Source organism: Pteropus medius, unplaced genomic scaffold, assembly GCF_902729225.1.
Source record: "Pteropus medius unplaced genomic scaffold, Ma_sr-lr_union100, whole genome shotgun sequence".
Lineage (NCBI taxonomy): Eukaryota > Metazoa > Chordata > Mammalia > Chiroptera > Pteropodidae > Pteropus > Pteropus medius.
The window spans coordinates 1148503-1175564 of NW_024351072.1; the positions used below are offsets into that span (position 1 = coordinate 1148503).

General features: G+C 36.5%; 1 protein-coding gene and 1 pseudogene across 1 annotated transcript in view; both read right to left on the reverse strand.

Annotated features, from left to right (window-relative positions):
• Positions 1-27062, reverse strand: part of DOCK11 (dedicator of cytokinesis 11) — a 177019-nt gene that overhangs the window by 18823 nt on the left and 131134 nt on the right. Inside the window, 5 exon segments of the mRNA XM_039842502.1 lie at positions 4612-4718; positions 18480-18537; positions 18622-18837; positions 21053-21166; positions 23400-23582. Of these exon segments, the coding sequence (XP_039698436.1) occupies positions 4612-4718; positions 18480-18537; positions 18622-18837; positions 21053-21166; positions 23400-23582 (678 nt within the window).
• LOC120586053 (PC4 and SFRS1-interacting protein-like) lies at positions 11966-18473 on the reverse strand (annotated as a pseudogene).

The window sequence follows — 27062 nt, forward strand, 5'->3', positions numbered from 1 at the left end:
AAAAATCAATGTAATACACTACATAAAGAGAACAAAAGAGAAAAATGATATCTACACCTGTAGATGCAGAAAGGGCATTTGAAAAAACTCAATACCCCTTCATGATATTGAAAAAGAATTCTCAGGAAAAAGAATAGAAGAGATCTTCCTCAATCTGATAAAGGGCATCTACTAAAAACCTAGAGGCTGAACATTCCTATTCTAAGTTTGAGAAAAAGTCAAGAATGTCTGTTCTTACCAGTTCTATTTAACATTATGCTGAAAGTCCTATCTAATGTAATAAGGCAAGAAAAAGAGAGAAAAGACATATAGATTGGCAAACGTAAAACTGTCCTTCTGTGCAGATGACATGATTATGTACTAAAACTAATAAGCAGATTTAGCAAGGAAGGCTGCAGATTATAAGATTAACATACAAGACCAATTGTATTTTTATATACTAGCAACAACAAACTGAAAAAACAAATCAAGCAATATTATTTATAGTAGCACTGAAATATCCATTATCTAACAATAAATCCGGCAAAAGACTTATATCTTAAATATCACAAAATATTGCTGGGAGAAATTAAAAACGACCTAAATAAATGTTCACTGACTGAAATATTCAATAGTGTTAATTAAGCTCTCCATTATCCATGTAGTGATATATAAATTTAGCAAAATCACTGAAAAACTTCCAGCAGGCTATTTTGAGGCAATAGGAAAGATGACTCTAAATTTTATATGGAAATTCAAAGGATGAAGACTAGACAAAATGACCATGAAAAAAATAAAGTTGGAAGGGTAATGCTACCTGGCTTTAAGGCTTATAGTTACAGTAATCAAGACAGTGTGATATTGATGTCAAGATGGACAAAGAGATCAGTGGTACAGAACAGTCCAGAAATAGCCTACACATATATGAAGAACTTAAATTTGATCAAGGTGCCAAAGTAATTCACTGGGGCAAAAAGAAAGTTTTATTTTTCATCAAATAAATCTTGACCTCTATCTCATTCCATGCTCACAAAGATTATAGATTTAAACATAAAACTCAGAAACAATGTTTATAGAAGAAAATATAAGACAATATCTTCATAATCCTGAAGTAAGCAGAGTTCTCAGACCAGACACAAAAAGAACAAACTATTAAATGGTAAATTGGACTTCATCAAAACTAAAACTTTCTGCTCAATTAAGAACTCAATTAAGAAAATGAGTATACAAATTAAAGACTAGTAAATAAATCTGTAGCATGTATATCTGACAAGACTTATATCCAGAATGTAGAAACACCTCCCACAAATTAATAAAAAAAAAATGAACATGCAATTTTTTAAAATGGGCAAAAGAATTGAACATTTGACAAAAGAAGATATATGAAAGGCAAAGGAGCATATAAATGAATATTCACTATCATTATTAAAATACAAATAAAAACCATAATGAGATACCAATTCATACCTAATAGAATGGCAAAAATTTAAAAAGTCTAGAAACATCAGATGTTCGTGAGGATGGGAAGCAACTGAAACTTTCATTCATTGCTGGGAGGAGTATAAAACAGTCCAACCACTTTGAAAAACTCTGGCAATTTCTTATAAAGTTAAATATATAACTTCTCTAGAATCCCACAATTACACTCCTAGGTATTTATCCAAGAAAAATAAAAGCATATATCCACAAAAGGCCATAGATAAGAATGTTTAAAGCAGCCTTATACATAATAGCCCCCAACTGAAAAAAAATCCAAAATCCATCAACAGGAAAATGGATTTAAAAATCACATATCAATACAATGGAATATTATTTAGTAATGAAAAAGAACAAACTTTTGATATACTCAATAACACGGATGTATCTCAAAATCAAACTTAAGCAAAAGAAGCCAGATATAAAAGGGTACATACTGAATGATTCCATTTTTATGATGCTAAAATACAGGCAAAACTAACCTATGATGATAGAAATCAGATGGTGGGGGTGTGGAGACTGACTGGAAATAGGTACATGCAAAATTTCTTGGAGAATATATTTCTTATTTCTGGTGGTTAAGTTACATAGGTGTATACAATTGTCAAAATTCATCAAACTGTTTCAGTTAAGATGTGTGCATTTATTATATGTTAATTTTATCTTTAGAAATAAATAATATTGTATGTCAACTGTAATTGAAATATTTTATAAAAGAAAAAACTGTCTTGCAAATAAAAAGTCAAAATGCAGTTTTAAAAACAAATTAAATTTCATTATTATTGGTTTAACTCATGTAATTAAATACAGGCACTAAACGAACTACCCATTTGTATTGTTCATTTTCATATACCTTGGAAATCAACGTCAGTTATTTTTCCATTGGCTAAGGCATAAGGAAGAAGCCTTATTATGTAAACTAAAACACAAAATGGCACTTCATAGAATATGACTCTATCTGTACACACCAAATAAAATGTATGTATAAAATATTACTGTAGAACACAAAAGAATTCTAACAAATGTGTTTATATAGAACACTGATTATAGTACTTGACTATAAGATTACTGCTCTCCTTGAGAGTACAAAAAGGGTCAGGCTCAAGGCCATTTCTATGAATAAGTTGAAGCTGCTTTTTGGAAGGCAAGGATGTAACTTCAGTGATGCCGATCCATTTATGTTCCACGAACTCCCCTGAATCTTTCTGCTGCCAGCCATAAAACTGGAGGTCTATAGAACATCAGCTAAGTCTAAGACCCACAAAGTGAATTAATTTACCCAAGGCTTTACAAACAATGAAGTAGGATTAAAATTCAAGTATCTTGATTCCCTGTTATGATTAATCAGCAAACATGTTTTAAATATCTACTTTTCTAGGTTCTGGGGGTAAAAGGAAACCTCACTGTCAAGTAGGTCAATGATAAAGCCCAACATTTATGTAGCACTTAACAACTTTAAAAAGAGCCTTTACATTTATTATGAAGTGACCAGGATAATATTACTGTCTATTTTACTGATTAGGAGAGAGAGACCCATACAGAAATAGTAGACCGAGTTTCCAGGCGTATTATTTTAGCTAAACGAAGCAGAACTAACTTGAGATTTGCTTTATTTTAAAAGAACAAGTCATCAAGTATTTATTATGTATCACTTTAACCTGACCGCTTTTTGTGTTTTTTAGTATAACTTAAAACAATATATATTTCTATGAGACTGAAACCCCTTAAATCTCTCTACTTTTGATGTTTCTTTTTTTCATCTTCTCATTCTTTAATTGTGAACTTCTCTACGCTTCAGTCCTTGGTTCTCTGGTCTTCATTTGCTATATTATCTCCCATCCTCACTCTCCTTTGGTCTGGTCCTCAAACAGATATGACTTTCAGATGTGGGACCTCCAACTCTGATCTCTTTCCTTAGGTTCAGTTCTGAATTTCTTATAGCCTGATGGTTATTTCCATTCTGATATCCTTTTACTTCAAATTCTACATACATCAAAAACTAAATTCATCATTTTCCCTGTAAAATAATCTATCTGTCATTTTTTCAGTAATATCCGCACCTAAAATCTCAGAGTTACTTTTGACTCTTCCCCTCCCACAGCCAACAAGACTTCCTCTTTTCTTCAGTGTTTCCTGAATGTCACCATCTGGGTTTAGGGCCTAACTGCCGCTTGTCTGGACTCTTAGGGCAGCCCCCTCTCTAGCCTCTGCCTCTACTCTCTATCCACCTAATTCCAATCCATCTCCCGCATTACCACCAAATTAACCTTTCCTCTTCCTTGCTTTCATCTTCTCATTATTCTCTTCAAAAACCTTTGGTACCAATTCAACATTCTAATGGATAAAGTCCAAACAATCACAGTTTCTCAAAATCAGACCTCAACTACTACTCTTCTCTATGTGAACACACTGGTTTAGTCAAAAGGATTCACTCGTGTCCCAAATGTGCCTTATGCTTTCTCACTTCGTACCTTTTGTTTCTGCCATTCTCCTCCTGTTAGAATGCCTTCAGGGTATCCTCATTCTTCAAACCTACTCATACCACCTCTGTTCTACCTCAGCTCAAATGCATCTCTGTCATCTTTGACTTTGCACGGAACATACTGTCTACACTACTGAAATGGTACTGTCTTGCTTACTTCCATTTCTTCAGGTGGACACTAGAGGTTACAGGTCAGCCATATATAATTATTTGATAGTTCCTATATTGCCAAGTCCAGAGCCTTGCACACAAATCAGTGCTCAGTAAATATTTGTTGACTGAATGACAACTGAAGCTGTTTGCTATCCATACGAAGTTTAGAGTAGAAAATTTCCATTTAAAAAATACTTGTATATATACTCTGCTTAGTTGTTACCTTGTTAACTGTATTTTTTATGAAGATTTTTTTCCAGGGTATGTTGATGCAGATCTGGTTACTGGGATGGTAATTTGAGGAGGATAATAAATGTTACATTTCGAAAACCAGACAATAGGAACAGTTCTAGAGACATGGTTCCACATTCCAAACATCTTTGCCCTGGGCAGTTTTAATGCCTATAGTTCATCAATCCTTAAGTTACCTTCAAAATTAAGTCAGCTGTAATATTTTTTAATATAAATATATTTTAAGAAGTTAAATTGATATAACTGGCAATGGAGGCCTGGAATCTTACTTCACTATAATGGACATCCATCATTCCAGCATCTTCTTTCATTGCTCCTTCTTCATCTATATTGGGAGTAATTTTCTTGAAGGCTGAACATCCATTAGGGAATAATTCTGTGTGAATAAAAAAGTGATGTAAATTTATTTTTAAAAAGTGTTTTATAAATAACAGCCTTACAGGGATTGTTTATCCTTAAAAATAAACTCATAAGTGAAATTTATACTTAAAACAAAAAAGAATTTTACAAATTATTTCCATCTACTACACATCCTACCAGTCTTTATCCTAAAAAGTGAGCTCATCTTATTCATTAGTTTCATCCTCTGACTATACATCATTTTCAATGGCTAGTACAGTAAATGCTTCCCTAGTATGATCTAAGAATTGTTATAAACATTTTGATCCTTTGTACATTTATCTTCTCTCATTTAAACAAAGGGGGCATGTACTTTTTAGGTAACCACAGAATGAGCTTTTGTAAACCATCTCTAGTTCCAGAAGAACTTTGGGGGAAAAGTGGTTGTTGAAGGAGACATAGCCTGTGTGACTTGTAAGACAGACAAAAAAAAAACCCAAAAACAAAAAATTAAAAAACAGATGGCAGGCATGAAGCATCCTTGCAGAAACAGGACAGGGCACTAGAAGAACCAGAGCTTTTAGCGTTAAGACAGACCCAGCTCTATCACTAATTGTGTGATTTTAGACTTGTTTTTCTCTCTGAGACTGTAAAGTTTCATCATCTGTAAAATGGAGATAATACTTGAGAGTTAAATGGAGATAATACTTGAGAGTTAAATGAAATGTAGTGTTTAGAACAGAACCTAGCATTTAACAAGTGTTCAATGAATTATGACCAAAGCTACCAATAATAAGCTAGCTTATCCAAGATAGAATAAAATAATTGTCGTCCACTCGTGTAGTGACTCTGTAGCTGGACCTCTGGGAGGTAGGAAGTAAGCTCAAGCTGAAAACAGTTTCTGTAGAATTGTGGGCCAAACTCCTACTGTCAGGCAAAAACCTAGATAAAGACCACATGGTCACCCTACGGATCCTGGAAAGGGAAATATGTCCAAGCACTCTTGCTGTGCCTACCTTTATCCTTATCTCAGTGGGCTGCAATTTCAGAGTTAAGGAAAATTCAACATCCTTATAACAGAATCTGCTAGTCAGTGAAAAGCGGCTGGTCACAAGGGAACAAACAGTTGTTGTAATCTACTGTTCTACAATCTCTCTAATAGTGATACTGAGAAATAATGACCTACTCACAACTTAATATCTGGTAAACTTCCTTGGGTTAGAGGTTGGGGAAGGTTTAAGAAAGTCAAACCGCATATTGAGGCGACTTCTCAGAATTCTGGTGGAAAAAAGGTCATGTACCAGGGCTTGGATTTTGCCAATTCTTCCTGTCTAAAGACAAATATCTTCTGATAAGATGCTTGATAGAACATAAGTTATCAAGTAAGCGACCACCCTCTTATAACAGAGAATTTGAATTGTGGTGAGGGAAGATGGAGTAATTTTGAAGTAATTTGTTAAGAATGGAAAAACACATAGGGAGTGGTCAATGGATTTCTCTTAAGGCAGAAGGAGAGAGAGAAATGAAAATGAGATTCACTTTGACCCACTGGACTTTAGAACTGTTTTTGTTCAAAGAAATTATGTAATAAAAAACACTGAAGACAGAGCATGACACAATTCATTTCTGAAGATAAGTATGCCTAAAATGATCTGTTATAGATTTCTATTCAAAGTACTGGACCATGACAAGATAGGGAACCTGTACCAGAATGCTAAATCAATTCATCAGTTCCTTCATCAACGAAGTCATTTTATGGGGGAAAAAAGTCACATGAACTATAAACATTGTACTCAATGACAGCAGATTTACATTCAGGTTAATACTCCTTATTTTGTGGACCAGTAACAAACAGTTCTTAGACTGGCAGCTGACCAATAGACTCACGTGATCACCTCTATGAAGTCAAGAGCTAGAAAGTAAGGAAGAGGGCCCCAAAACTCAAGTGAAGTGATAAAGAATGTAGTCCTTAACAAAGAAAAGGGTCAGTCCCTGGAGTCCTCGGGCTGCTAGGTCCATAACTAGCAAAGCAAATTCCTGTCTTTTCTGAGATTATTTTAAGTGATTCCCAAATCTGGAATTTTTCATCATTTCTTTATTCAATTTTGTATAGAATAATGTGATTTAGGGAAGGACAAAAAGAGGCATACTCCTATGCCTGAAATCAGATGAGGCTAAAGCATCTAGGGAAAGAGTCTTCTGGTGTGCATCTTAAGTAGAAGGAGAGTAATTATGTTTCTTTTCAGAAACAGGTCAACACCTACTTTCAGAGGCTGTATCTGCGTCATCTGGTATAAAGACTTGTGTTGCGGATCTCCACTTTCAGAGTCCACTATTTTTGCTTAAGAGTGTTATCTTGGTTCCTATACCTGATGACATCTCTCTACCCAGAGGAGGCTATATCCCTTTGTTTGCTTAAGTTATCAATAACCACCAAATTATCCAATGATATATGAGGATCCTTTTGTTTGTTAGGGTCTTTAAAATACTTGGGAGAAACTTCTCATTCCCCTTAGTCCTAGAAATATTTTCAGATGAAAAAAGTTACTGAATCTGGAAGTGGCCAGTGTATATGTCCCAACAGAGGCATGTGTTTTGAGAGATCTCACTTTGTCCTATGTAACATTCATTATATACAGTGGTCTTGAGAGTCTGCTATGCCTTTTTGGTATGTGATCTGGATTTCTGACATTGGCCTTTGTAGCTGTAGCTTCCGGATTCCTAACTGTTGACCTAGGGAAAACAAGATGCAAACAGTCCAAGTAGAGAACACTATCTCAAGCACAAATTATCCCATGAAAAATGTAGAGAGGAGTTTGGAAGATGGGCAAGCAGTCCAATCCTTGATAAAATATGACTGCTGGTCAGAAGAAGGGTAAGAGGTAAGACTCCTGAGGGGAGGGCAAAAAGGAAATAAGCTGTGATTGGGAAGAAACTGGGGAATAAAAAGCTTTGTAGAACTGAAGATATCTGATCCTGAGTACAAAGACTTTGGAATGGAATCAATTTTACCCTATAAGGAATGAAACGAACATATTCTCTGGGAAAGAAAATTTCTTTTTCAGGGTTGAAGGGGGCGGGACCTATAAGCCTGAGGCTTTGTGGAACCTTGGGTGCTATGTGGTGGTAGAAGAATGCAGAAACATGACTCTTGACTTCCCTGGGAGAAAACAGTTGTGCCCTTTCTCAGGAAGAGAAGAAGGAGAGGTACATGAAGTCTAGCCTCAAAAGAATGAGACCTAGAATACTGTGAGGTTCTCAAACAAAAGAGAAATAAAAAAATATTAGATGTTTTTTTTTTAATATTTTCCAGGGTTGGAGTAACTAACACCCAGTATCACCACTTCAAGGTAACTTAGGTAAAAGAAAGAGAATGGTAATCCTTAAGGTCTCTCTGGGAGAAAGAGCAAGAGCTCTGGCCCTCTGAAAGAACTTTCATGCTGGGGGACGGGGCAGGGAGAACTGCACACATCCCTCCTCTTTCCCTTTCAGTTCAGTGCCTGAAACACGAGAAGAGGATCTAGAAATGGTACTTCACTGGTTTTCTGTAGTCAAAGGGACAAACTATTTTTTATCTTAAAAACTCTAAACAGGAGAACATCTGTCTCTGATGTGTCAGCTGGTAAGTAGTATTCCATCTTGATTTAAAAATATGCTTTATAGGAAGATCTTTGGAAACATAGCGGAGTGAGAGATGTCCCCAGAACTCTCCCCTCGAAACAACAATAAGCTGAACATCCAAAACTCAACAAAAAACACCCAAACTGCACATCAGCACATCTGAGCATGAGATCTGCGCATAAGAGTTACAACGGGTCAGATCCCCAGGTGTGGGTTGATGGACTAGGAGAAATGAAGCTGCCTCTCACAGTGCCAGAGCTCCCTGTAGGGGGAGGAGGAGGGGAGAAGCAGCAAGGAGTTCCTGAACAGCCCTGCCTGGGAAAACTGTGAGCTTTTTGCGGCCGGTGGCATGGCCCAGTCATCGGGACAGAAGGCAAAGAAGCGGGACAGCAGAAAAACAACAGCTGATTTTTACTGGCCGTGGTTGTAAAACTGAGGTTGAGCCGCAGTCCCCAGCTCTCAACCCAGAAGGCCCCCCCCCATACCCTCTGAGATAGATCACCGTGGAGCCCCAGGGGAATCTGAGCAAACGCTACTGAACCTGTTGCAAATACTGACAGAGACTGAAACTGAGGGTAGCGACTGTGATTAACTATCTACTAGAAAATAAAAAGTCATTTTAAGGCTTTATGTAAAGCAGGGATCCAAGAGGCTTAGACGCCACCTAATGGAAACCAAAAACAAAGTGCTTTCTTTTCAGCAAGCTAAAGAGAGACCTTTATATAATAAATCTTCTTTCTGGAAATAAAGGCAGAATACACTTCCATTAAAACCCAGGAGGAGAAATAGTTCATTAAACACCATGAACAACCGAGGTGACAAGGCATCTCAGAAAGAAAGAGAACAATCTCCAGAAAATAAACTTAAAGGCATAGAAATATGCAACTTGAATCACAGAGAATTCAGGATGGTACTTCTGAAAAAACTCAATGAGTTATGACTCGAGTCATATCGACAATTTCAGGAATTGAAAAAACAACTAGATGAGCAGAATGAGTTCTTTAGCAAGGAGATTGAAACCCTTGAAAACAACAGAATACATCTTCTGGAGATAAAAAAAAAACACACTTCAAGAGTTGAAAAATGAATCAGCAAGCTTGGAAAATAGAGTCGACCAAATGGAGGAAAGAATCAGTGATATCGAAGACAGAAATCTAGAAATAAATCAGAAGGAAGAAGAGAGAAACCAAAAAATGAAAAATAATGAAAGACAAATACAAGAACTAGCTGATACCATCAGGACAGGAAACAATAACGGGAATTCTCGAAGGTGAGGAAAAGGGACAGGGTCCAGAAAGCATTTTCAGACAAATAGTTGAGGAGAATTCCCAAATCTAAGGAATGAGTTGGAGCTTAGAATTCAAGAAGTCAACAGAACACCTAATTATCTCAACCCAAAAAGGCCTTCACCAAGACACATTTTATTAAAATTATCAAAACTCAACAACAAAGACAGAATTCTCAGGGTAGCCAGGGAGAAGAAAAGAGTAATACATAATGGAAACCCCATTAGATTATCCTCGGACTTTTGAGCACAATCCTTACAAGCCAGAAAGGAATGGAATCAAATATTTAAACTATTAAGTGACAGGAACTACCAGCCTAGAATGATGTATCCAGCTAAACTCTCCTTCAGCTATGAAGGAGAAATAAAGATCTTTCCAGACATACAAAAATTGAGGGAATTCTCCACTACGAGGCCTGCAACATAGGAAATATTGAAATGGTTCAGCTCACCTAAAACAAAATGACAAAAAATATATATATAATTATGCCTAAGGTGACTATCAGGCAAACAGATACAGAGGAGTGCAATCCATACTAAAAACAGGTCATTATAAGCTTAAATAAGAAAAGAATTGCTATAGCAAGATAGTAATGAATGTTCAGCATACACAGGGACAAATTGAGCTAACAATGACTGAAAAGAGGAGGATTCAAAGATCCCAATTCGCAAAGGGGAACGGAGATAAGGCATGCACAGAAGAAAATGGATGACCATATATATGTAACTATTCTTTACATTATTTGTTATGGTAACCACACACAGAAGATTCAGAACTAAAGTATATAACATAAAAGAAGAACCAGTGGCAAGACCAACAAAAGTCAATCAAAATAAGAAAAGAGAAACACAAGGACAAGGAAGCAATAAAAACACCGAGCTATCAGAAAACAAGATAAAATGGCCATGAGAAGACCTCACCAATAAAAAGGCAAAGAGTCGCAGAATGGATCAAAAAACAAAACCCAACCATATGGTGCCTCCAGGAGACACATCTCAGCTCCAAAGACAAATATTGACTCAAAGTGAAAGGGTGGAAAATGGTATTTCAAGCAAATGAAATTCAGAGAAAAGCAGGAGTAGTGGTACTAACATTGGATGACACAGACATCAAAATAAAAAAGGTAAAGAAAGATACTAAGGAACACTTCACATTGATAAAGGGAATCATGTACCAAGAAGACATAACACTTAATAATATCTATGCTCCCAATCAGTGAGCCCCGAAATATGTAAAGCAATTACAAACAGAACTAAAGGGAGAAACAGACCAAAACATTATCGTAGTAGGGGACCTAAATACCCAACATCGCTAGCTATCAGGGAAATGCAAATCAAAGCCATAATGAGATACTATCTCACACCTGTTAGAATAGCTATATTCAACAGGACAAGAAATAACAAATGTTGGAGAGGATGCAGAGAATAAGGAACCCTCATACACTGTTGGTGGGAATGCAAATTGGTACGGCCACTACAGAAAACAGTATGGAGGTTCCTCAAAAAACTAAGAATTGATCTACCATATGATCCAGCAATCTCTCTACTGAGTATTTACCCCAAAGACTTGAAAACTCAAATCCATAAAGATATTTGTACATCGATGTTCATAGCAGCATTATTCACGGTGGCCAGGTCATGGAAGCAACTGAAATGTCTTACAAATGATGACTGGATAAAGAAGCTGTGGTACATATATACAATGAAATATTTCTCAGCCATAAGAAGAGATGAAATACTGCCACTTGTGACAACATGGATAAACCTCGAGATAATCGAGATAATCATGCTACGCGAAATAAGCCAGACAGAAAAAGTTGAAAATCACATAATATCACTTATATGTGGGAAATAAACCTAAAAGCAACAAATGAACAGGACAAACAAACAGAAACTCATGGACATGGACTACAAACTTGTGGTTACCAGAAGGTATGGGGTGAGGGAGGAGGAGGGAGGGATATGGGGTAAAGGGGGTCAAATATAGCGGGTAGGGGGAGGGTGGTTTGGGTAAAAGGGATCAAATATATGGTAGCTGAAGGAAACTGGACTATGGGTAGTAAACACAGAATATACAGATGCTAAATTATAATGTACACTTGAAAATTATATAATTGTATTAACCATGTTACTCCAATAAATTTAATTTAAAGAAAAAGCTTTATAATGATTTCAAGAGAAATGGCATAGGACTGATAAATCAGAAAAATTTTGGCAATTGAAATGCCAGAGATTTATAATACATCTACTTCTTCCATTTTGTATTCATTATCAAAGGATACTTAATGATAGAAAACAAAGGGTTCCAGAATTGCTCAATTTGTTTTGTTAAATAAGTTAGTCTAAAGTGTAAATAAAACTTTTTTTTTTTTTTTTTAAGTTTTGCACTGCAATGTACTTTTATTTACTCTGTGGCTATCCAGGTCTTATCTAGATCATGGAGTTCTCAGATTGGATGGCAGCACACCATTTCCACTTTCTGTAATCCTGTCATGCATGTAATACAGAAATAAAAATTCCCTTCTGATATAGCTATTTTTCAAATAGGTCAGTTTCCTGATCTTATTTACTGCATAAGCATCACTGTTTTCCTATTTAGAAAATATCACTTAGTGGCTTCCTTAATAAGTGTGAGTCAAAATTTCAGAAATGTCTCAAAAATGAACTTTTAATCATTTAGTCTTCAGTTTCGGCTACTTGTGCCTGTAAAGCAGGGGTCCCAAACCTCCAACCAATATCAGTCCATGCCTGTTAGAAATGGGCTGCACAGCAGGAGGTGAGCATCGGGTGAGCAAGTGAAGCTTCATCTGTATTTGCAGTGGCTCCCCAGTGCTAGCTAGCATCACCACCTTAGCTCATCAGGCATTAGATTCTCGTAGGAACACCAGTCTCTGGTGTCAAAAAGGTTGGAGACCGCTGATGTAAAGGATGTTAGATGGCTGAACCCTAAAGACAGGTCATTTCTATATATACCCATTCTCTGCAGGAAAATCATGTGACTGCACTGAATTCCCCGCCACAAAATTATAAATTACTGTAGAATTGTCAGTTCAATGTCAATTGGATAGTTGTCATACAAAAAGGCATACAGACCACACATTATTGAGTTACAAAGCAGCAGGATAATGTAGCACAATATAGACTGTGAGATTAACTTTAGAGAGGAGAGGGTGAGTACTTGTATAGAAGTAACATTTTATCTACTATAAAAATGCATAACTTATACAAAACCTACAAACAGTGAAGAGAGTATGGTAAATACAAGATTTGTAAAAACTATGCACAAAACCCACTGTAATTAGGAAAAGAGGAGAGGTTTATATAAGTAGCAGTTTTTTAAAGGTAACTTTTTCTATTATCAATTACACATTAACATACACATATTAATTGAAAATATGCTACAACCAATGTCTAGAAAAGCAGTTCAACGTTTCCTAAATGGATTTTCCCTCACATTTAATGTATAATGTAGTTGTTAATACTGCACAAGTATAATTAAGCAATGTTTAATTACTTTTAAACAAAGATAAAGGGATTTTCTCCCTTAAAACAAGTTTTAACATCAAAACCTATGATTACAAAATTTAAAACTTTTAGCAGTCTATTTCAAATGAAAACCATTACACACTTCTCAAATGTTCTTTATATTCTAGGTATGTCAACTTAGGTATGTTATCTAGCATAGAATCCTTCAGAGATATTTGATATTTCAGTCTCTCTCTCTTCACTGGATTTTTTTTTCCTTTCTTTTTTTTCTGCTGGCCCTGCCTTCACTTTCTTCATTAGTATTCTCTATTATGTTGTGGTTGATTACTGTCTTGAACATCAGATCAAGAGTCTTTGAACCTGTTTGTTCTTTTTGTAGCTTTTTGTTTGGCCCTTTCTTCCTTTGACCTTTGGTTTTATTTGCTTCTTCATGCTGTCTTTGTTCTGCAAGAGATTTATTCAGCACTTGTGTGATTGCAGAATCTCCTTGGCTAACCAAACACATGTTCTTAAACTTCTTAAACATCTGTAAGACTTTTCCATGATAATCAAACTCACTTTGAACCACCATATTTTTTTCACTGTTCTAATCATCTGTTCCTGAGCTTGCTGCATTGTGACCTGAAAAGAAGCCAAGTTCATCCAAGGCCTCAATACATCTGTTCGAATCAAAATTATCAATTTTAAGTGAATTTTTTATAATGGCATGTATGCTTTGAAGTTAAGAATCCATTGACGTTTCTCACTCCTCCACTTTCTTAATTCTTGGCTTCTTTCCTTCATCTTCTGCTACTTAGTTTCCATTTGTTCCTCATGCTTGCATTTTCTATCTGCTGCTTCTTTCTCACATTGGCCTTTCAGCATATTCCTTCTATGAATAGTCTGAAAGTTTCTTCCACCATTTCTTGATCATCTCTTTCCTCTTCAGAATCAGAGGTTGACATAACCCCTGTTTTAACGAAATGTTCCCTGATTCAACTTCTTCCCACTTTTTTTGTCTGGCTCTTCTCTTAGCTTATCTTCTTTCTGGACTTCCTCATCCTTTATAAACTGTTTTTTAGGTTGTTTTTCCTCTTGCCCCCTTTTCTTACTTTTGTCTCCTTCAGTTACCATGTCACTCTCTGAAGGACAGGTCTGTTTTACCATTTGGAGTCTACCTCTTGGTTTTGGAATCCTGACTTCCGTGGCTGCAGGTCATCCTTTTTAAGGACTCACTTTTAGATTTACAGATGATATTGCTATTGTCATCACTCCTACCTTTAGTTTCTACTTGCTTTTCTGCCTTTCTCTTTCTCCTTCTCAAAAGAAGGTGGGACATCTGAATGACTGAATCTAAGAGGGGGAAACCCTGAGGATTTTCCTACTGCCACCATTTTAGAATAAGGTTTTCTAGTTAAAGCAAGTAAAATTTTCCAGGTTTAAAAATAAATGGCACCTATAAACAAATATGTAAACCTCTCCTAAATTTAACATTACTTTCTGTTTAAAATGCAAGACATCAATTTTTCCTCATCAGAGAAGGACTCTGATTTCTGTGGAGCATAAATTCTAAAAAATCTTGAAGGTATTATGAAATATTTAAATGATTAGTTAAAAGCACTATTTCCACTTGCTGAAACATGTCAGCAAACATTGTTTAGTGTTCAGGCTAGCTGCCTCAAGCTAACGTATAAAAAACCACAACAATACGTATATTCTATTTTTGCTGCTATTTTGTCCAATCCTACAGTTCAATTGCTAAAGCTTAAGGACTGAGAATGAAGATAAATAATTCTTGACTTTTGCTTAGCTTTAAGGTCTTTGCACTTGTGAAAAAAGACTCTAAGGAAATAGGAAATACTTTAGTATTTTTAACTATTTTCAATATCTCAAAGGTATAGTGGACATAAAACTCTAATTTTGTTTTTCTACGTATTAAAATGATCAGAACATGTTAACCTAATTTATTTGAAAGATAACGCTAAAAATTTATTTAGCACTATGTTTAGGGTTCTCTTATTTGTCAGTTTATTTAGAATTGCAGGTATTTAATTTCAATATTTATTTTTACTGTAATTTGACAGGCAGACCAGTGATGTAGGAAAAAACCTCTAATGGGGCCTTTTAATAGTTAATTTTTTTCTCCCTTTTAAACCACGTATGTACTAAAAGGAGAAAACTAGAGTATACTAATTTCAAACAAGTGGATTGTTCAAAAGAATTTCAGTATCAAACCGAAAGTGTTAACCAGAGTGATATGAATCCCACGAGATGGTTTCATTTTGACCTAATGTTACTCATTCGACTGCCTTAAAGGAAGTAGGTTGGCCGTTATGATAGATAATGGGAGAATTCTTTGTGATGTCCACTACCAGTCAACTTTTTGATATATACTACTAAGTTTAAGGTGTTATGTGTTGATTTAATATACATATATATTGCAAAATTAACACGGGAGCAGTAATCACCACAAATACTTACCATTGGGAGGGGTAAAAACATTTAAGATCTACTCTCTTAGCAACTTTCAAGGATATAATGCGGTACTGTTAACTATAATCGCTATGTTGTACATTAAGGCTCCAGAACTCATTCATCTTATAGTGGACATCTGTACCCTTTGAACAACATCTCATTTCCCCTAGCCCCTGGTAACTACCATTCTACTGTTTTTACATGTTCAGCTTTTTAAAAATTCCACATATAAGCGAGATCATACAGTATTTGTTTTTCTCTGTCTGACTTACCTAAGCATAATGCCCTCAAGGTCCATTCATGTTGTCATGAATGGCAGGATTTCCTTCTTTATCATGGCTGAATAATATTCTGTTGTATATATGCGCCACATCTTCTTTACCCATTCATACAGATCATTTTCACATGTTTTCATGTTACCAATTACTATCCTTTCATTTCAGCTTGAAGAACTTCTTTCAGCATCTCCTGTGAGGCAGGTCTACTGGTGATAAACTCCTTCAGCTTTTGTTTGCCTGGGAAAGTCGTTATATGTCCTTAGGACAACTTTGCTGGATAGAGTATTCTTGGTTGGCAGATCTTTTTTCCTTTCAGCATTTTGAATATTCCACTCTCTCCGGGCCTGGAAGGTTTCTGCTGAGAAATCTGCTGACAGCCTTATGGGGGTTCCCTTGTAAGTTACAAACTTCTTTTCTCTTGTGGCCCTTAGGATTCTTTGTCTTTGATTTTTGACAGTTTTATTACAATGGATCTTAGAGAAGATCTCTTTGAGTTTGTTTTGGGATCTATGAATTTCACAAACTTGGATGTTCAAATCATTCCCCTGATTTGGGTGGTTCTTAAGCCATTATTTCTCCCTGGAAGACTGACACAAATTAAATATTAATGATTATTCTTTTCGTTCCACTCTCACTCTCCTCTCTTGAGATTCCAATAATTCGTACATTGTTTCTTTTGATAGTTACCCGTAAGGCACATAGGCTTTCTTTATTCTTTTTCATTCTTTTCTCTTTGTTCTCCTCTGATTGGATAATTTCAATGGTCCTCTCTTCTAATTCACAGATTATTTCTTCTGCTTGATACATTCTGCTGGTAATGCTCTCTATTGCATTTTCACTTATTCATTGTATTTTTCAGCTCAAGTCGTTTGGTTCTTTTGATTTCTATCTCTGTTTAATCTCATTTTGTTTGTGTATTGTTTTCCTGATTTCATTGAATTGTTTTTCTATTTTGTTGCAACTCACTGAGTTTCTTTAAAACAGCTATTTTTAACTTTTTATTAGGTAAATTGCAGATCTCCATGTCTAAGTTTGGTTACTGGTAGATTATTATGATTCTTTGGCAGTGTTATGTTTCCTTCATTTTTCATGTTCCTTAAAGTCTTGCACTGCTGTCTTCACATTTGAAGTAGCGGTCACTTATAACCATCATTACTTTGACTTTAGGAGAGAAAATACCTTCCATCTGCCCTGCTAGGAATTCTGAGGGTTTCACAGACCTTCTATGGTTATATCTGCTCCACATTTCTTGTTCCCTTTTCTGGCAGAATTCTTAAGCCTGGATGCCTTCTCTCCATCATGCAATACACCAGGACAGGTGCTAACAGCCTCCCTTTTGCTTGCCCAAGAGTGGTGCTAAAGCTCAACTTTGTGTTCTCTCCATGGCTCAGAGTCTGGCTGGCTTTCTGCACATACTCGCTAGTCATCTAACAAAGCTTTCTCTCACCACCATCAGGAACACACAAGGATAGAAGAGTGTACATGGAACACTAGGGGTACCTATGGGCCAATTGGAGGGATCTATGGGCTAAGTGTCCCTAGCAGTTTGTTGGTGGGTTTCTTGATGGAGTCTACAATGCCATTAGTAAGATCCATGTCCCTTTAATGTCCTCTGAGACTCCTGTCTGCCTCTCTCTAAGGCTCTTTCTGCCCCGCAGTCAGGAAGCTCATGACTCACTACTCTGGATGGGGTGAAAGGGCAAAGGGTCTCTTTAGCAACGTCCTGTATAGTTGGGGAAGCCAGGTGCCCACTCACATGGTCTCAATTTCCCTGCAGTAGAAATCACAGGAGAGAAGTTCTCTCTTGGCACTGAGCCATACCACCTTGAGGAAGAGGTGACATAAGTAAAGTCAAACAGTTCCTCTTACTCTCTCCAATGCATCTAAACTTGTATTTTTTTGCTCCAACAGCGTGCTGGAACTTTTCCACTGGACTCCTGGACTTCCACCGAGGCTCTGTTTATGGGTGATTATCTAAGACAGTGTTCTACAGGGGCTCTTGGACTGTATGTAACTGAGAGCAACTAGAGCCAGTGTGTGGGCCACTGCAGGGTACACAACCAAGACTGAGATCTGTCTGCCTATTACCTGAGGCACAAGTGGACAACATTCCCCCCCAGGTCCCTTAGCATATGATGTTAGATCTCATAGCTTCCACAAAAGCACTTTTGTCCATGGATGGATGCTAAATTGTTGTTGGGGGGAAGGATACAGACAAGGGATGTCTTATTTGGCCACCTTCCCGATGTACTGACTCCTTTTAATAAGAAGGTATATTGCACTAATGTGGCAGTGGACATATAATCTATGGGTAGCTGTTGATGAAGTTTAGGAAGATAAGGGAAAAGTAAGCGATTGCTATTATCCAGAGCTTCTCATGAGCCCTGAGAAGAATTTAATTTGTGGCAGTCTTCCAGGGAGACAGCCTTGGAAAATAAACATTGGACATCGGGACTGGCCTCGTGCTATTTAGCTTATTTTTGTACTCTTCACAAAAGTAGAAGGCAAGATGAACAATCCAGTTTTTAATAATGTGTTTAAACACTTAATGAGGCTAACGGTGAACATATTTTTCAGAGCTCAATTATATCACATTTGTAGCTGCAAGCTACAGAGATAAAAACTGTTTTGCTAACTGAAATTTTCCCCATCTCTAAGAACAGAAATATCTTACTTTTTCGATGAAGAAACTCTGCAACCAAAGCTGCTACATGGACATAACACATTGCTGCCTGAAAAAGGATGACAAAGAAAACACTGTCAGAATGTGCTCCAGGGGTTTGGCAGGGTTGTATTTAAAACAAAGCCTTAGTCACCTCTGAAAAATCTCCATTTTTTACATGAATCTTGGCCATGCTATCTAGCCAGGTTTTCCTGAGCTCTGGGGTGCTTGCATAGGACTTGGCTAAGCTATACTGGAGATCAATTAACATTTCAGGGTCTTTCTCATGTTCCTTCATTTGAGCAGTGGCCATAAGAACGGTACGGATTCTCTTGGTCAAGTCTTTGACTTCTGTGGGAAATGCAGTTGCCTAATTTCAAAACAGACAAAAAAAAAAAGAGACATGTTTATTAATATTATTGATGTGCTCTAAGCCTTGGCATCCAATCCTGGGAATAACATATGACTTTTTACTCCTTGTTACAGTTCTTGGTATTTGGTTCTTGGTTCCTGGCATGTGGCACATCCAAAGAGCTTTCATTCTTTTTAAAATATCCAACTAGCTCAGGCTTCAAAGGCTCTAAACTTGATGGCAGTATAGTCACAACACATAAAAGCATGGACTCTGGAGTCAGACTACTGGCTTTGAACCCTAGCTCTTCTACTGTGATTTTTACAGCCATGAGAGCAATCTATATTCACCTGACTGTGTAATTTTAGTTACAACACTAACTAAAAATTGACAGCATACTATATACCAGGCAGTGGTCTAGGTGCTTTACATGTTTTAACTTTTATGACAACCCTGTGAATTAAGTACCATCAAAATTCATTTTACCAATGGAAAACTGAGGCACATGACAGTCAAGTAGCTTGGCCAAAGATTCATATTTGTTAAGTGGTAGAGATAAGTTTTACATCCAGGTAGTCTGGCTCTAGAGCTGGTGATCCTAACTACTCTTCCATATGGATAAGCATATCTATCCCATCCACTGACAACCACATACATCTTACCACATAAGGTGAAAACCATACTGGAAAAATGTCCACTTATACAAATAAGAGTTTATGAACCACAGAATACTCTAAAAAGATTATTAACCTCTCTCGAAGTATTGTTTTTATCCTCCAAAATCACTAAGTTAGAATCTCCTCTTTATTCTGGCCATTAAGATAGTCTGATCACTTCTTAACCCCACTAGAGCAAATCACAATTATCTGTATAATTCAAAGAAGATGAATGAAGGACGAACGTAAGGGCTAGAGAGCTTTTCAATGTGAATATAACCAAATGTTAAGAAAATGCTTTTTAGAAGTGCCTTCTTGATTCCTTTAAAAAAAATAATAATATACATAAAAGCTCCTTCTTACACATTGAGATTACATTTACTGGGAGATAGGCATATTTTGCTATAATAGAGTTTATTGGTAGTAACTGTCATAACAGAATAAAACTAAGTCATTTCAGAAATGAGTCATGAAAAAGATTTCCTATCAAGGAGAGCTAAAACAGACACCATTGACTTTGAAAAAGTTACTAATCCAACATTAATATAACATGGAATTAAGGATGGTAAGTAACTAGTAAAATAAACTCTTGAGAGTATGAATAAAAGATCCTAAATGACAGAAGTTGTTTCTGTGTTCATGGGAATTAGTTAGAGCATATACTGATCTCCTGGTGAACCAGCAGAACTGGCTGGAAAGCAAACTTTCCCAGCCTGAGGACAGCTGGCACTACTCAGTGTATTTTTTTTTCCGCTCTAAGCAATGTTCCTGTGGGAATTTTTCTTTGCTACATAGATTCTACATGTTCCAAACATCAAGTATGCTATGGCTATGAGTTTTATTTTTTTCATTTTTATACAATATTATCAAATTATGCTGGAAGATGATCTTTCCCAAGAATGGGGATGATTCCTCTGGGGAGTGGGGAATCCTCTAATTGGCAAAGGATTCCTCTTCCCTCGCACACATGTATCACTGAAGATAAGAACCTACTCTCCATGCAATAAAACAAAAAATGAATTATGACAATGTTACCGGTTTTAAGCATATAGGTAAGAAAGAGGAATGGTGGTCAGTCTTTAGGTGTGCCAACATGTATCTATGGCAAGCCACTATTAGTTAACAGATGATTCTTGAAACTCAGGAAGTCATCAAATAATGAATCCCATTTGTATCATTCTTCTTTTGTTGGCAATGGATCAGGCAGCTGTTAGCTGCTCTAAGAAGTGAAATTTCCTGAAATTTCAAACTCAGCACTTAATTAAGCAATATTATAAATGGCAACAACTGTTAGGAAAGAAAGGATCCATTTATTTTCTGAGCAAGTTTAGAAATCAAGCCCAGAAAAAAAATATTTAAACACTACTAGCTATAACAGCTGTGGATATACAGTATAGTCAATCATCTAATATTGAATATTTGCTATACATCAGAGTGTTCTAGGTGTTAGAAATACAGTGGTGTACAAGACAAAGCCTTGACTCATGAAGCTTATATTCTATACACTCTATTCTAGGAGTGTAAACTTCCCTAACAGTGAAAGTGGTTGTAATTTATTACTTGAAGTAAGAACATACCTTCATCGGTCTGTCACTATTTGCGAAATTATTAATAATGAATAAAGACTCCTGAAATCTCGATCCTCCACTTAGTGCTACATCAGCTATCAGCTGGCTTACAGCAATTATTATCTGTGGAAGAAACAAGCATTACTTGTCAAATGTCTTGAACAAATGCTATTTATTTTCATCATTGTATAACCCCACAAGCACTCATATGAAATGTTTCTTTTAAAGATTCTACACAGTTCCATTATAATCTACCTTCTTCAGACATGAGGGGCTTAAATTCTTCTACTGAAGTAACAACTTCAAAGGTCCCAATTTCAAATTTTATTGGAACTTTTCTTGGTTAGATGTGAAAATTTTTTCAAAGCTCATAGTTCCGCTAGACCCAAAACAGTCTCATAATAGTGAACTGAAATAAGAGTGGTCAGGTCTCCATTTTGAATATGCTTGCTAGGTAGCACCTATAGCAAAGCTTGGAATAAATGACATTTTCTTCAATGGGTTCTCATTCTTTTTCACTAGCCCAGGTACTGGACTCTCAACTCTAGCACCTCAGCTCCCTTCTTTGTTTCTGATTAGGACCTACCTAGTTTAGACAGCAGTATATGTAATGGCCTTTGATGGTGCTTTTTACTCTCAGGATCCCTTTGAGGAATGCCTAAATGATTCATGCTAAGGTGTTAATGGCTGGAAACTTTACTCTCTGGTCCTTGGAAGCAGTACACTATAGGAGCTAAGAGTGCAGACTCCAGAGTCAAACTGCCTCAGGTTCAAATCCTGACTTTATCAATTATTCATCTTGTGTCTTTCGAAAAGTTATTTAACCCTTCTGTGCCTCACTTTCTTCATTTGTAATATGGAAATGATAACTCTTAAAGAGATGTTCTAAGGATCAAAGAGGTCATAATCAAAATAATTCTAGTGAACCCTTAATTGAGCGCTTACTATGGTTTTAAGTCTTCGCATTTATTAATTCATTTATATTTAAATAAAGGACTTGAGAGAACTGATGCTTTGACCCAGAAGAACAGAACTTAATGGGGGAATTTCAGGCATGCCGGCATAGTAACTGTAGAAATGTTTTGGAGGAAGGTGATATTCAAGTGACACCTCATATAAAGGTGAACTCTAAAAGTTATAACATATAATGCTGGTTCTAGTATCTAAAGGTAACTAACTATATAGCAGGTTTTTACCAGAAGAATATACTTTTATCCAATTTTCACATTACTAATGACACTTCTAAAAACCTGCTTATGGCTGTTTCCCCACTTATAACCCAGTTTCCAATAAACAATTCCAATGGAAAAGACCATTGATATAAATATGTATCAATGCAGTCAAGATATAAATATGACCAAGGAATTCCCATATTACAAAGAGGTCTACTCGGCCACGAAGTCCCAATTTTGGTTTTGTTCGGAGCTGTTTCATCAAATAAGCAGAAAAATATTGTTGAATACTATCATGTGCTAAATGTTGAATACTATCATGTGCCAAACATCTATTACATACTAGGCATTGTGCCTGGCACTATACACACGTTATTTTTATCCCTTATGATAAAAGTAACCCTGCAAGGTAAAATGAGGCAAATAGTTAAGACAGATTGAGGAACTTGCTTAGGGTCACAGAGTAAATAATTAGCTGAGCTATGATTAAGGCCAGGTAGGTCTGAGTTCTAAGTTCATACTTTTCACTATGCCTTGAAACTTCTCTAAGTTTTTACTTACTGAGCATGCTGGAAAATGAAAACCACAAAAGGTACTACCTATTATGAAATATTTAACAAGTATTTTGTTATTTAATCATCTCATTTAATCCTTACAACAATCCTATGAAGTAGGTACAAATATTTACCACTATTTCATATATGAAGAAACTGAGGCACTGACAGACTAAGAAAGTAACTTGCTCAAGGTCACTCAGTGTGTTGTAGTCCTGGAATCTGAACTAGAGCATATGCTCTTAACATCCATGCTCTAGAGCAGGACTGTCCAACAGAAATATGATGTGAGCCGTATATGTAATTTTAAGTTGTCTAGAATGCACACTATTAAGTAAAAAGACACAGATGAATTTTAATATTTTACTTAGCACAATATATCCAAAATATCATTTCAACATATGGTAAATATAAAACGATTAAGATATTTTACTTTTTTGGTACTTAGTCTTCAAAAGCCAATATATATTTTATATTTATGGCACATCTCAATTCGGACTAGCCACATTTTAAGCGCTAAATGCCCACATGTGGCTAATAGCTATTGTATTGGACTGGGTACCTCTAGACCTTGATCTAGAGGCTAAAGGTTGAATAAAAGAAAGAAGAGGTGCTTTGATTTTCGCTGACCTGCAGATGTGTCCTCAAAAAGGTTTTCCTTTTGGTATATTCAAAGTTGTTTCTCATCAGAAGATACAAAAGTGCAGATGCTTCATTCCTAGTTGAGCTAATTTTTGAGGTGCAGCACTTTAAAACCTCATAGCAAAATGCGGCACACATGTTTACTCTTCCTTTGAAAAAGGCTGAGGGAAACTAAAGAACAGAAAAAAAAACATAAGTATCTAAACACCCAATCATAAAATTTAATCAACCATCAAGTGCCTGCTATATTCTCACCTAAAACTATGCTTGATGATTTGAAGATACATAATGAACAAAGGACCAGGGCCACACACCTTTTAAATAGTTAAAAACATGAAGGCCAGCATGTGTCAACGACAGAACAATTCACATGAATATACAAGACACCACAAAAATGTGAGGTACTGTCTATAAATGCTATAGGTGTGAGAAGAGCTCACGATGGTCTGGAAAAGATGATAAGTAGGTTCTTGATAATATATACTAAATTAACGAATGACTAAAATGACGAATAATTGATGGGTCTCAATTTGGGCCTTAAAAATCGAAAGGACAATCTGCATTATTTACTCTTCTGCTTTATGTTTAAATAGTTCCTTATATTATGAACTTCCAAATGTTAATAAAATTATAGTGGGAATCTATTCAGCAAGTTGATCTTTTAACAAAATGGGGTATAGATGAAGTGTACAGACACAAATATACACACGTTCATCCTCTGCTCATAAACTGTATTAAGATACATTTTGCATAGGGAAATGTCAATTTCATGATAATTTTTATGAAACAGATAATTACTAGACTTATTGTGGTGATCACATCTAAGGAATATAAATGTCAAATACTATGGTGTACACCTGAAACTGATATAATATTGTATGTCAACTATAATTTTTTTTTTTAAAAAAGATACAGTTTGGCATAGAAAGAGTACAAAAGTGACTACATAATCCTCAAAACAGCCAAGTGGCTGTTACTTTGAGTTTGTATTCAGATAAACTATACATATAATATAGGCTGGTTACAATCACCCATGTGTACATGTCTAGGCAAGCAAGTAGTAAGCTGCTTCACGGTACACAACAGATGTTTTTCAGGGTGTGTGAAGCTAGAGGACCAACTTTTTCAAAATCATTTCTTGGGAATCTTGACTTTAAACCCATGTTATAGGAATCCATCTTCTTTTTATCACCTTAACAGCAAGTGCAATGCTATGCAGATAATGAATGTTTAATAAACGTGTTCTGACTGGCAATCAGGAAATCTCATTAACAGTTTCACTAGATTAAACCAAATCTTGCTGGACAAGATATTCTAGTATGAAAATAAAGGCATATGGGAGGGTGTAGCTGTAATATAGTTAATCCACTATAAAAACTCTTCTACTCACACACTTCTCTGAGTGGGAAATGGCCAAAATCATCGATGACCTCCTAATTGTCAATTCCAATGGGCTCCATCTCCCCCTTATCTTATTAAACCAATCTGTATCTCATAATAATGTTGACTTTCTTCTCTTTTGGCTTCCATTTATATCCTCCTTTTTTGCCTTCCTTCTTTTTGCCTTGCCTAGTTCTGTGACTGCTCTCTCTCATCTCCTTCACAGATTCCTCTCTCAATCCTTTCCATGTTTTTTCTCCAATGTACTGACTGCTCTTAACCTTCTTTTGCTGTTCTTCTTCTTCCTCTACATACTCTCCAGGGGAAATCAAATCAGTCCCATGGATTCAACTACCACTTATAATATGATGACCTCCCTAGTTCACTATGCCTTTCAGTCCCCAGAATTTAAAGCTCCTTCCCAACTCTGGGCCTTTGCATATGCATGTCCTTCTCCCTGGAGTGTTTTCTTTTGAGCTTTTCAAATGGCTGGCCCCTTTTCATATTCCAGGCCTCACTTTAAAAGTGACAAATCTATCTAAAGTAAGCAATCCCCCACAAATCGTTATTATCTACCTGGGCACCTCAGTTCCTTCCTAGAACTTACCATAATTACTATTTTATTTACTGTTTATTTTGTGTCTCCCTCCCCGCTACTAGACTGAAAGCTTCATGTGGGCAGAAACTGTTACCGCTGGGGAGATGTGAAATCCAGTGTCGCCCCAGCAGCATGGGGAGGGTGGTGTGGTGTTCCTCCGTTCTTCCCCGCCAAAGCACGAAAGCAGCACAGATCAGTGAGATTTAGAAAAGTGAGTTTTATTAAAAGTACATTTTAGAAGGAGATGGGTCATCCTAAGGAAGGCTGCAGCCCTGTGGAGTTTGGGAAGTGAAAAGATAAAACAGTGTATGCTCCAAGGGAGGAGTGGGTTTTCAGCGAAGAGAGCTGTAACAACATGGAAATGGCAAGGTCTGTTTATATTTGGGCCATGATGGGAGGTCCTAGATGATCCCTATGTGAGGTCACCTTAACTGACAGTTGGCTGCTATATAACACTTTGCCTACTGTGCATGTGCTTACTCAGAATTCAGTCTGTTATTATTTGATTCATGAACTTCCAGACATCATCATGGTATTATAATGATGGCATAATGAGGCTGAGGTTATGGGCAGGTTATGGTAGTACCTTCTGTGCATGCGTTTGTGGCTAGTTTAGCCAGCAATTTTTATGACCTTTGTGCTCTGGGATTTGGGGTAATTTATAACCCTAAAAGGGAGGTCCTTAAGGAAGGTCTTCAAGGAAGGTTTCCATGGTTATAGAGCTGGGCCTTTGCTCCTGTCGATCATGCCCTGACTAACTACTTTTGTATCTCTACCATTGTATCTCTAGTACTTAAAATAGTGCTGGGCAGAGAGAAAGTATTCAATAAATATGGTATGAATAAATGGATGGATGATTACTCCAAGTCTAGCTCTCTAACCCAGATGTCTTTCTAAAGCAAAGATTTATATATCCAACTGCCAATCCCAGCAGCTCTAACTGGATGTTTTAATGACCTTAAATCCAACAGGTCCACAAAAGAGACCTCATTAACTTTTACCTCAAATGTAGTCTTTTCCCTATATTTCACATCAGCCATTATACCCCACTATCCAGTGAATTGATGATCAAATCCTGTAAACTTTATCTTCTCACCATGCCTTCTGTCTACCTTTGACTCTCCATCTCCACTGTCACTGCCTTACTTTAGGCCCTCATCTCTTATCTAGCCTATTTTAATGAATCTTCTTACTGCCTTTAGTACTGTTACCATCCATATTTCTCATTACCCTTTAAAGAGATTTTTCCCTGCCCACATCAATTCTCCCTTGATACAAATCTAGTTGGATTATTTCCATGCTCCCTGATGCCTGAAAGATACAGTCTAACTCCTAAGATGAGTACACATTCACCTGGCACCATCTACCTCTTCATCCGATCTCTTGCTGAATCTATACTAAATCCTAGCTCCACTGCTACAGAGAAACTTTTGCTAAATTAGAGTCTTTCTCTTCTTTCTCCTGTCTATCCTCCGTTCTTTGTATACTACGTGTATTTCCCTCTACTGGACAACAAGTCCTTGGACTGTATCTCTGACACAGTGTCTAACACCAGTAAGTAGTTATACAGTAATTGTTTCTCAAATGGATTATTTCTGAATCTCTTTCCTTTAGTTTCTTACAACATCCCTGACATTGAACTCAGTTTTCATTATATTTCTTTATTCAAAAAT